Source organism: Pelodiscus sinensis, chromosome 13 (genome assembly GCF_052426305.1).
Source record: "Pelodiscus sinensis isolate ZL-2025 chromosome 13, ASM5242630v1, whole genome shotgun sequence".
Classification (NCBI taxonomy): Eukaryota; Metazoa; Chordata; order Testudines; family Trionychidae; genus Pelodiscus; species Pelodiscus sinensis.
The window spans coordinates 334698-347059 of NC_143064.1; the positions used below are offsets into that span (position 1 = coordinate 334698).

Sequence of the window (12362 nt, forward strand, 5' to 3'; positions counted from 1 at the left end):
TGATTACACGTCTGTTCAGTAGTCCTCAGGGACAGGGTCAGCAGCCAGTGCACTCCAGGCCCCATTCCTGGGGAGCCCCCTGCCACCCTGCGCTGCTGCCTATCAGAGGCAGCAGCATAACGTGACATGCAGGAGCCATTCTGCAACTGGAGTCAGCTTAAAAACCAGCCTCCCATGCAGATTGGCTGCCTGCTGACCCACACTCCTGCCTCTGATACAGATAGGTGAGGCGGAACAGCCTCTGTCTGCGGGGAGCCTTGGCCTGCTGTAGACTAGTGGCTGCTTCCCACACATATAGGCTCCTGCCTACCTCCTCACCTTCCGCAGGGGGGGGGGGGGGGAGGAGCAGGCTGATCCAGTGCTTATGGGGAGCTGGCTTAAAAGTCAGCTCCCCCCTCCTTTGCTGCTTCTGATACAGAGGAAGCAAGGAGGAGAGGGATGTGTGTAGTCTACAGGATTAATTGATAAATTTAGGCTTATGTAGTTATCTACACAATTACATGCCTAGAATGGATTTTATGATCTCGAGGTCCCTTCCAGTTTGAGTGTTCTATGATTCTATTGCATAATTAGCAACATGCTGGTCAGGTTCATAACTATGAATCCCTCAGGTGTTACCCCATACCTTGGGAAAACTCCTACAAAAAACTCCTAGAAAAGACTGGCTCAAATTATTTGCAAACAAACCCCCAAAATAAGATGAAAGAATAAGCGAAACCTTAAATGTGTATACCTACTAGTCACAGCCTATGAAAACTGGACTCTGGAGTATGAAACTACAGGCAGTCCCTGAGTTACGCGGATCCGACTTAAGCCGGATCCGTACTTACGAACGGGGCTTTTCTCGCCCCCGAGGACGCGGGCGGCGGGACCGCCCAGACGCGCCAAAGTCCCGCCGCCCACGTCCTCCGGGGCGAGAAAAGCTGCTCCGCGTCTCCCTGGTCTGCTGGGGGGGGGCGCCTCCCCCCCCCCCCCAGCAGACCAGGGAGACGCAGAGCAAAGCCGCAGAGGACCTGGGCGGCGGCACCGCAGCGCGTCTCGGTCCCGCCGCCTGCGTCTCCATGGTCTGCTGGCGGGGGGGGGGGGGGGGGAGGGTGGCGGCGCAGCTAGTGCAGCCCCGCCTCCCCCAGATGATCAGGCTTTTCTCGCGGACGCCTGTGGTAGAGCAGCTGGGGCGCTGCCGGTTGGTCCCACAGCGCCGCTCCTCGGCACTACTGGACCAACCCGGCAGCACCCCAGCTGCTCTGCCCCAGGCGTCCTGATTCAGCCGCTGCTGGTCAGTTTCAGCAGCGGCTGACGGGGACGCCTGGGGCAGAGCAGCTGGGGTGCTGCTGGGTTGGTCCAGCAGCGCCTAGGAGCGGCGGTACTGGACCAACCCAGCAGCACCCCAGTTGCTCCGCCCCAGGCGTCCCCAAGTCAGCCGCTGCTGAAACTGACCAGCAGCCAACTACAGGAAGCCCGAGGCAGAGTTTCTCTGCCCCGGGCTTCCTGGAATCAGCCGCTGATCAGTTTCAGCAGCGGCTGACTTGGGGACACCTGGGGTAGAGCAGGTGGGGTGCTGCCGGGTTGCTCCCCGCAGCACCGAGGTGCGGCGCTGCAGGGACCTACACAGCAGCACCCCAGCTGCTCTGTCCCAGGCGTCCAGATTCAGCTGCTATTGAAACTGATCAGCGGCTGATTCCAGGAAGCCCTGGGCAGAGAAACTCTGCCTCGGGCTTCCTGTAGTGGGCAGCTGGTCAGTTTCAGCAGCGGCTGAATCTGGACACCAGTTCCGACTTAAGTACAAATTCAACTTAAGTACAAACCTACAGTCCCTATCTTGTACGTAACCCAGGGACTGCCTGTATTTCCAGGATCTTGATCTAGTGGAGGGCTTCGAAAGACTACCTATAGACCATACTGTTGGGTACCCAGTTTCCATTAGTGCTACCTCTGATTAAGTTTTAGTCTTTCAAATAGCTGGTGTCTGATTTTTGTTCCAAATCTATGCTGTTGAAGTGTTCTTCTATTGCCAGAAATAAAGATAAAAAAAGCTAAAAGGAGGAAATCAATTTCTACGTACTATTACTCACCCTTAAAACAAGATTGAAAAACTGAAATGGCATACACAACTGCGAAACAAAATAACCTGATTTACTTGTTTGCTTTGATACTTCAATACAAATTTCTAACCTCTCCTCTCCCCAATTTGCCAAAAAAGCAAATATCCAAGTTCCAAGCTTAAAACTGCACTTAAGGCTAGAGACTTTGAGGGTGACAGATATAAGGAAGTTGATGAGAGATGTTTTACTTCTGTTCCAAATTTGGGAGATTGTTTCAACTGTCCTCAGCTTGCTAGAAAAATCCAAACTCAGATTTCCTTCATTTTGTCAAAACTTTCAAAAAATGTGCAATTTCTCCCCACCAATTAAATTCAGGCACACTAGTGTCAACTAACAACGGTAAAATTTTGGATCTGGTCCTATATGTAAGTATTGGGAGGATTTGGGGTGGCCAGCTAGATCAGAGCTCTATTCTTTTATATGGATATATATAGATTCCAATTTATTCAACAAATGTGTACTCTTGCAATTAATCCCTTCCCTAGAGTCCACTGCAAGTCAAACTAGTTTTGAAAGTGAATGAATGATAGTAGATTGTAGGAAGAATCTCCCTCATGCACATAAAGAACTCTAGCAATTATTTATATTGTTCAGTATAAGTACACTAATTTGAAATTTTTCTGAAGAATCCCAGACTTTAATACCTTGATGAAATACAATAATTTAATTGCCTCCTGTGGCAAGAAGTTATTTTATGAAGTGCTCACCAGCATAGAAAACATAAGATAAAGCTACTTTTCTTGTGAAAGATTTGATCTTAACAGCAGTTTTTAAAAGCATTTTCCCATTAAACTATCAATTTATGAAATAAAGTATTAGGTTCACTTTAGTGCATACTCCTGAAAATACAGAAAAGGATCTGAAAAACTGATTTGGGACTAAGGAGATGGGGTCGGAAGATGGTTCCAGACATTTCCTAAGTAGTATTTGTAAGGCACATTTCTTAGCGCTTTTCACACACGTGCGAACTACATCACGGCTCTCCCACGCATCCACACGCGCTCGGTGCCGCTTTACAGGCGATGATGAGAGCGGAAGCTGACAACAGAAAAGGCAAACAACGGGACTGGGCGCGATTCGCAGTCTGGCTGTGGCCGCCACAAAGCGGCGATGGATGCTGGCGACAGCGCGGAAGAAACTCGAGTGGCGCCCATCCGGGCGGGGGCGAGAGACGCGGCGAGCCCCCGGGGCGGCGGCTGAGCCCGGCCAGCGGCCTCGGGCACGTCCCCCCGCACCGCATCGCCGCGCCCGACGCGGCCTCATCGCGGGCGGCTCGCGGCACAAGCCAGCCCACGGCCGCAGCCGGCCGGCACCCCGCGCGGCCAGGCCCGGAGCCGCCAGCGCCGGCCGCACCCACAGCGCCGCGGGCGGCCCGCGGGCCGGTACCTGTGCTGTCAGCCACGTTCCCCACAGAGGTCGCCATCGGGGGCGCGCGGGCGGGCGGGCGGGGCTCCCCCGGGCGCGGAGAGATCCAGGCGACGCGACCCAGCGGCCGGACCACAGCGACCCAACCTCCCCCTCTTCGCTAAGGCGGCGGCTCCAGAAATGGCGGCAGCGGCGGAGGAAGCACCCCGTCAGGCGTATGGCTCCTGCCGGATCTATTTCCTTACACAAAATAGTCCGCGTAGGAAAAGGGATCGAATCCTAGGCGTTATCAAACCCAGTTGCGACAGATGAGTTTCTAGAACTAACTCGCGCTCTCGCCTCCTTTCGGTGCACTCTCTCATTAGTGAGCCGTAGAACCCTACTGAGAATTGTCACTCATCTGATCCGTATCCTTCCGCAGGAGACCATTGCGACAAATGAGCGCTCATCGCGCATGCGTCACGCGACGCCACCCTTTCTACCTCGCGCTCGCAGCCACCTCGGAGCCGGGGGCCTCAAGCAGGCCAGGGGAGATGCAGCCCCGCCCCTGGGGCGGAGCTTAGGAGCAGGCGGAGGGAGGGGCGCCGCGGCAGCGGCTACATGCGGGATACGTGTCTGGGAGGCGGCTGGCCACGCCTCTTGCCTCAGCCTCCTCCTGCCTGACCGATGGGGCCGGGGGGCTCCGGCAGTGAGGGGGCTGCAGGCGGATCCTACCACGTCTCTGCGCAGGCGGGGGCGGGGGGGCAGAGTTTCAGGTGTAACCACTGAGTATTACACACGCGCTGCCCTTACAACGGTATTTCAATGCCTGCACTAGCCCCGTGCAAGTTCCTTTCTTTCACTTACTGACACTATGGCAATGGATCATGTGACATGTTGAGGAGTTAGATACACAGGTCAGGAAATTCATCATTTATAATTGAGTGGAGTTGTGGCAACTACCTTTTGTAGATATGTACCAAGGGGATTGTTCCAAGGAAGACAGAATTTGAAAGAACAGAACAGGATCAGCATTCACTGTAGCAGCTAAACCCATCCGATTTTAAATTTCATGGTGAACAATCTATTCTCCCTTTTGTCCCATAAAAGGAAGAGCAAGTCCATACCTGGCAAAGGTGGTTATGAAATCACAAGTGGCACTAAGGCCTGTAATTGCAAAATCTAAGGACAATGAAACAGAACACCATCCTACAATGAAATAGTCAAAATACACAAAATCTTGATATAATTTCAGGATTAATCCAATATGTTATACAGCAGAGGAACAGGAGGCTCTACAGCACTTCCTACATGGTTCTATGATTTCTGTTAATTAGATTAAAGCAAAAATAAAATGAACTCTTAGATAGTTTAAAGCACAAGTAAAGCCTAGAGAAATTCCTGTTGAACTCCTCCTGCATGACGACGGGTTAGCAATTTCTAGAACAAACTGTAAGGAGCTTCAGAAGATTTCTTCCTGTGAATAAGATGTTCAAGGTCATTAACTCAAGCAACTAGTGTAGGCAGAATTTCAGGGAAAGCATCCATAGAGGCTTTTGGGCCTGACTTTCTGAATACTTGGGGTAACACTTCAGAAAATATGAAGGGCCATGCCCTCTTTAATACTGAGAAAACAGATGCTTTAAATGTTCAAAAATCAAATTTACTCAGTTTTGTATATTTCTTCAATTGTTTATTTCTTCAACAAATGTATGGGCTGGTTAACTCAGTCATATCAAAGATCAATGTAAGGTATTTAAACACCAGCCTAATATATGTAAGAAATTTTCAGTGTGTATCTGAAAAGAATAAGGGAAAGTGAACCAGATTATAAACCTGTAGTTATACTCAGTAACTAGAACCCTTGGATTGCTGCACAAATCACAGCACGTTATCTTTGTCTAAATCTTGTTATTCACAATTCAGATAACTTAATAAATGTATTGTAAAAATTCTATGAACATTGAAATTATACAAGAAAAATAAGATGCTTCAAAATTAACAGTGCGCACAGTCCCTTAGTACCAAAAAAAAAAAAAAAAAGATGGAAATTCATTCATCTAAATCCAGGCCACCGAGTGCTACATCCCTCGGTAACGAAGGGTCTCTCATTCATCTGAGTCCAGGTCACTGTCTCCTGCAGTGGAGTGAAAATCCTCACTATCTTCCTCATCCTCTGAAAGATGAACCTGACTTAACACACTTGGCCCACATCGTTGTTCTTCCTCCTCTTCCTCCTCTTCCGAGATCTCATACCCTCCAATGCTGCTAAAACTGGTATCTCGTGTGTTGGACTTCGGATCTGGCTCCTCATAGCTGCCATAACTAAAAGAAAGAATGGAATATCATTACAAACACACTTTCAGCTTGTTTCCAAAAAAAACAAGAGAGTCTGGAGAGCTGCTCAAAATGTCAGGACTTGGTAACTGAAAGATTCCCTTATAGCAGTGGTTTTCAAAATACGAATCACAACCCAAAACTGAGTAAAGCAATGTCAGGCACTGTGTAAGGCACCCTACTCGCTGTAGGGTGACCAGGTTAACAGCAGGCATTCTAAATAAGACTTCCTGACTGTCCCAGCATCATACTACACTGCACCCCAGAAGTATCCAGTGGCAAGTGTGACACTTTGGCAGGGGGCCACAGGACTCCGCTAGCAGCCCCCACCCTAAGTACGGGTTCCCGGCTAATGAGAACAGAGAGGCAGGGCCTGCAGATCAGAGCAGGACACAGAGCCGCTTGCGCAGACCTGCTAGGAACCAGACCTGCTATTGGCCACTTATGGGGCACAACAGAGTCCACAGTTCCAGGACAGGCAGGGAGCCTGCCTTAGCACCAGTGTCCCCTGTAAGCTGTGCAGGAGAGTTTCAAATACTGCCCAACTGATTAGCAGTGTTTCTACTGGTGGTGAACCACCATGCATGCCCCTTGTGACAGTCTGCCGGCTAAGCCAGAGCTCTGCCACTACAGCTGAGTGAGCCCATTCCTGTGGGCCTCTTTAGCCAGAAGGCTATATAAAGCAGCCACAGGGGAGAAGTCAGCATGAGTGTGCACCTCAGGCAGGAGGAGAGGCTGGCTGAGGTTACTGTGAACAAAAGCTCTGTAAATAGAAGGTGGTGGGAAATTGGCACTGACAATAAAAGGCATTGGTGACTGCACCAGAAAGGGTTTCTGGTTGATTTATGACTCCAGAAGAGGTCCCAGGGCAAAGGGCTTGAGCGAGGATTGTGTCACACCCTGTGCACATAAAATTCATTCCACACGTGGATGGAAAAAATTAGAACATCGCTTGCATTCCCACTGTGCCATTGACCAGGAGCTGCTGGAAGGAAGCCCATGCCCCAACTCTACACCCCAATTACTTGCACCAGCCCTGGGATACCCCCCAAACCCAGGGCCACCACCCAAATCCCACATCCCCAGTCCCACCACAGACTAGATACAAGATAATTATGTTGGGTCATGGGCATCAACAATTTTCTTCAATTGGCTGTCAAGGAAAAAAAAAAACTTGAAGCCACTGCCTCGCAGCTTGCATTCCTACATTTCTATTATTCTCTACTTTGATTACCTGATATTACTGTCCTCCATAACATGAGAGGTCTCTCCACCATCTCCGTCATAGGACATCATACTCTCTTCATTCTCCATGCCCATTCGTGTGTTCTCTTGAAGGACGTGAGGTTGTTTTGGTCTCATTGCAGTGGGCTCCACATCTGAATCACTGCCACTTTCACTCAGCTGGATAGCTGTGCAACAAACAGAAAAGAGCCTCTTACTAATCTTGACAGCTGTTTTACCTGGTGGATTGATTTGCATACTTTTGTAGTCTGCAATATTATCTGGTTTTCAATAATAATTGCCTCTTTCACAAGAACCATCTATCTTCCACACAGCATCTTATCTGTCACTCTTGCACTGAAATAATTGCCTCCTCTTACTCATCCATTTCACCTTGTGTTCTGTATCAGACAACCTGTGCAGCTTGAACAGTGCCCTTTTCCAGTCCTTCACAACAGGATCCCATGTTTCATGTTTACTATCCAAATCTCATGCGAGCTTGCACCAGCAGCTCCGCTTAGACCACGTATCCCTCAGCATTGCATCTGAACTGCAGCCTCTTTTCTTCCAAGCTTCAGAATTCCACCATCTGAATCGGGTGTGAACACCCAACATTCTCTCCTGATTACAGTTAGCATTTCACTGCTATTCCACTTCATCTTAGTCTTCATCTAAATTCATCTGGTTCTTTCTTCCTGCTCTTGACATCTCCTTTGTAACTGCACCATAACATCTAAACTTTGTAACCAATATATGAGTATACAGTGTCTTGTATATCTACAATCAAATATTGCAGTGTATGCTACTGAAGTTTTAGGGCATGGAAATTGGCTGGGTTTGGCAACAACTGATTCCTGCTCAGTGCTGTGATTGAAAGACTAGGACTTACATGAAAAGGGATTATCGCCTTCTTCATCACTCCCATCATCATCATCATCCTCCCCATCTGACATAAGCAAATCTTCATAAAGAACACTAGCCTGTGGCTGTTGTGCTGAGCCTTCTTCTTCATCAGCAAGGTCACCATCCCCATCTTCAACTTCCTAGATCACACAAAATGGGAATGGTATAGATCAAAGGTCATACACAAAGCTGCTGACATATCTGGCACATTGGCAGTATACTCAGTCATTTGTTATTATATTGACAGGTTTATGATTTCAGGTAACTATCTGATTTGTCATTGCTGTGGATTCTGTGGTCACCGAGAGTGCCAGACCCAGCAGACTTTCCCTGCACTATGAAGTCTTCTATCATGAGGATGCAAAGACTACAGATGGGATTTCTGTATATATACTCACTGGGGCTGGAGTCTTAGGTTTCCCATCCTCATCCTCATCAAACCCTTCAATATCTACGTCAGAGTCTTCCTCGCCCAGCCTACCTCGTCCCTGGCGCATCTGAATAAGGAACACAAATAGCAATACCATTGAGGAAGGTACCAGTGGTGACTGACACCCATACCACAATGAAAAATCCAGCCCTGGAACAGGGACTCTTCCTAAATATTCCAAGACCATGTAGCATTATCTGCCACCTGGTTTCTCTTGCTGCACTTTCCCTGAGGAGTTCAAGAGAAGCTCAGGCTTTCAAAGCTTTCCTCGCTAATGACAGAGTGGGCCACTAGACAAACTACAAGTTTTCCTAGGATATTTTCATAGACAGTCAGCAGGCTCTAGCAGACTTTAGGTCAGCTACATGGGCTGGGGAGGAGATGCTGAACTCTTGAGGACACAATGAACTCCCACATGTACCAGACCAGTGGTGCTCAAACTTTTTGGACCACAGCCCATCCCGTTCAACATAAACCTTTCCACGGACCACCAGCCAACCACCCATGACGACAAAATGCCTACTAAATTATTCCTGTTGGGCTACTGGACCATAAAAACATAAATACGCAGCTATAACATAAGGGGTTTATATAACCAGTCAGAAAGGAAATGCTATTAATCAAAATCATTAAAAAGATTCAGCGCTTTAACTTTATCATGTTAGTTTACCAAACTTGAGGTGTGGGGAATCTTTTTTGGCTCGGGTGCCACTGATCCACCAAAAAAATCCAATCAGGAGACACACAAAAGCTAGAAGCAAAACCCACCACCCCAGCCCCCAAATCTCACTGATGTGGTCCCCAACTGAGTCATCTCACTTCCCTTCCCCTGCAGCCCCATGGAGGGAGCAGAGATTCAGGGTTTTCCACAGGCCAGATTAACTCTTCCAGAGTCCCAGAGCTAGTGAATATTGTGCCCCCTCCACCAGGTTCTGGAATGGGGCCAAAAGTGAGGGGCTCAGTACACAGAAGGGTGCTGCCAATGGATGGGGATGCAGGGTCTGGGTGGGAGGTAGGCTGCAGAAGTGGGGGGGGGGGGGGGGGGAGTCTGGCCAAGAGGTGGAAATATGGGTGGGTAGTGGGTGCAGGTGAGGGCGGGGAGTCTGGCCAAGAAGGAGGGTGCAGAAGCAGCCTGCAGGTGTTGGGTCTCGGTAGGGAGTATGCATGAGGGGGCTGAGTGTGTGAGGTCTGGGCAGAGGAATGGGGAATGCTTACTTATCTTTGTACCCCCCCCCCCCCCGCCACTCCCAGGCAGCATGTCCCAGGCTCAGCCTCCTGCTGCTCCCACTGGCTGAGATTCCAGCCAATCGAAGAAACAGGGAAAGCCTCCAGGCAGTGTTTCACTGCACTGCTATTCCCCCAGCCAGAGGGGAGGGGGAGCGGCAGTGCCCAGAGCCACTTGCTCCCCCTGCGAACTGGATCTGGCCTGCGAGGCTCGGGGCTCCCCCACTGCAGCAGAAAGCCAGTGTTGGTGCTCCAACCTTATGGGGACCCTCCACAGGGCTGGAGTGACAGCATGAGCTCCCCACTGCAGGGGGGCTGACCCCTGAGCCACAGCCAGCATGTAAGGCAGCCATGGACCACACACTTTGAGAATCACTGTACTAGTCACTGCCCAGTAGAAAGCATTTTCAGAAAAGCAACCACCACGGATATCAGACTCTCTTCCACAAGTGAACTCAAATTCTTATTCTGCTGAGGATCCCACGGTCCTCCCCACTCTCTCGCTCCCTCATGGTATCTTTGCCTCCACCTCAGACTCACTGCTCTGGCTTCTTGCGCAAGAACTGTTCTGCGGAAGAGTTCTTGTGCAAAAGGACTTCCACAAGCCCATGTCTACACTACCATGTGCTTTTGTGCAAGGGCGTCTATAGCAGTGTGGATGCTCTCTTGCGCAAGAAAGCTCTGATGGCTATTTTAGCCATTTCTTGCGCAAGAAATTCATGTTGCCTGTCTACATTGCCTTCTTGTGCAAGAGGGCTTATTCCTCGTGGGGAGAGGAATAACTCTTCCAGAAGAAGGCTGTACTGTAAATGTTCTTGCGCAAGAACACGCATGCAGTGTAGACGCTCTGCAAGTTTTTGCATGAAAATGGTTGTTCTTGTGCAAAAAGCCTGCAGTGTAGACGTAGCCCTAGTGTAGGTGCAGCTTAAGCCAGAACAAGTTCTGCCAGCACAGTTACACCACATCCATAAGCAACACAGAAAAATTGTTCCATCAGCATAAATACATCTATACCAGGTTTGGTTTGGTTTTTATAACTAAGCAGTTATTAGTCACATTATTTCACACTCCTAGCCAACACAGCTATGCCGGCACATTTTTGCCATGTACAACAGGATTCAGAGCAGTGCCCCTCTTCCTATGCATCTGTACAGTACCCAGCACATTTTGGGGCTGCCACAATTTAAAACGTCTTCCAAACCTGCTGTATATTTTTTTCTGTGCCTTAATCAAAACTAGAGAGCGTCTGAACTAGGGATGTGAAAACAGTGTACTCAGTTAACTGATGAGCCTGGACTCAGCAGTTAATGTTTGTGGTCACACGCCAGCTCCCTGTGCGTCCCAGCTCTCCCCTCCCCCTTTACACATTGCTGGGGTAGGCAGGAGCCAGAGCACGCACTATACCACCCACCCCATATGTAACACTCTGGTCATGTTCGTAAGTATGAACTATTTCAGCAGTAACACATTTACTTAAACACGTATTAACATCCCTCGTCGGAACACCAGGCCTTTGTACCATGAGTTACCGTGTGCCTGTCCTGAGGAGTACAAGCGAGGGTCTCTGGCCCTAGACATTCTCTTTCAGCAGTCAGTTTCACCAATCCTTATTCCCAGTTGCCACCTTTCAGTTTTTCCTCTCTCTGCTGTAGCAACCAAGATGCAAGAAAGCAACTCTCTCAAACTGCTCGAAGCAACTGACTATTCCTCAGCCTCCACAAAGCCCCACAAACCAATTCACTAATCCTGGAACCCTTTTATCACTATGTCTCCACTTATCACATCTGGCATAATACCAAAAACCGCATCAACTACCAGAGCAGAGACAGCCTTTTAACTTCCCATCTTCCCTCTCCAGGGAAAGGGCTGGAAAACAAGTCCCATTCTGTTATCCATTCTTGAGACAGAAAGGTGGTTTTTAACCACACCTAACCCCCTCTCTGCTAGGAAAACACAAATATGTCTGTCTTCATACGCCCACAAGCTAATCACCTCCTTCCAATAAATCACTTCTAAATCCTAACTCTCTACCACATGAAAAATAGGAGATTTCTGACCTGTGTCCCCCGCTTCTCTGGGGTCGTGGTGGGAGTGTCCATAGCAGACAAGTTGCTCTCATCTTGATAGACTGAAGCATCACGTGACATACTGAGAGATGTGTTGGTATCATATAGATCTGGTGGCTAAAGTAATAAGAAACAAGAGTTATTACTTTTTCAGGGGCTGGACCAAAACTTTGGAGCTCTAGCACAAGCCAGTAGTTCATGATTTTCACAACTAAACACAAAATACATGTGTGCAACGTGGCTTTCATTATCAAACACCTTATAACTAAACTACGGTAAGTCATTTACTCCTAAGGAAAAGGAAGAAAGAATATTTTGACAAACACACTACACTAAAGGGTATAAAATAAAAGGACAAAAATATTTAGTACCACACTAAGTTACAGTAAAAAACCTTAACTTTTTGGCTATTCTAATATGAACCATCTAATTACCAAACTGTAAAATCGACAGATAACAGCAATAAAAGGGGAGTAAGACACGTGCATGCCCATGGATTCTCCATCGGAGACAGCAACTAGTCTGCATCTGTGCATAATGGCACTTTGCATTCCCATGCAAGAGCATGCAGGCAGGCTCCCAACCATCATCTCAATATGAAGGTAGGTACTGAGATGATAAATCCAAGACATTTTGGGAGACTGTCGAAGGCAGTGTCAAGCTCTGGAAGCAGATAGGACAGCGTAATGTTTGGTAAAGGTATGAACTGAGTGCTTGCAATCTTGTAGATTT

General features: G+C 48.5%; 2 protein-coding genes across 6 annotated transcripts in view; both read right to left on the reverse strand.

Annotated features, from left to right (window-relative positions):
• OGT (O-linked N-acetylglucosamine (GlcNAc) transferase) overlaps positions 1 to 3634 on the reverse strand; it is a 100411-nt gene extending 96777 nt beyond the window's left edge. For all 3 annotated transcript variants that reach the window (XR_012900194.1, XM_075917997.1, XM_075917996.1), the window contains exon 1: positions 3489 to 3634. Coding sequence is in view for 2 of the 3 variants with exons in the window: in XM_075917997.1 (XP_075774112.1) it covers positions 3489 to 3525 (37 nt within the window). In the remaining variant the exon portion in view is untranslated. The remainder of the gene's footprint in view (positions 1 to 3488) is intronic.
• TAF1 (TATA-box binding protein associated factor 1) overlaps positions 3489 to 12362 on the reverse strand; it is a 137040-nt gene continuing 128166 nt past the window's right edge. Inside the window, exons 36-40 of one of the 3 annotated variants that reach the window (XM_075917993.2) lie at positions 11622 to 11747; positions 8309 to 8407; positions 7897 to 8050; positions 7018 to 7195; positions 3489 to 5771 (exon numbers count right to left, since the gene is read on the reverse strand). In XM_075917993.2, the coding sequence (XP_075774108.2) occupies positions 5555 to 5771; positions 7018 to 7195; positions 7897 to 8050; positions 8309 to 8407; positions 11622 to 11747 (774 nt within the window). In that variant the 3' untranslated portion in view covers positions 3489 to 5554. Of the gene's footprint in view, positions 5772 to 7013; positions 7196 to 7896; positions 8051 to 8308; positions 8408 to 11621; positions 11748 to 12362 lie in introns of those variants that run through there. The other 2 variants (XM_075917992.2, XM_075917994.2) reach the window with 2 other exon arrangements.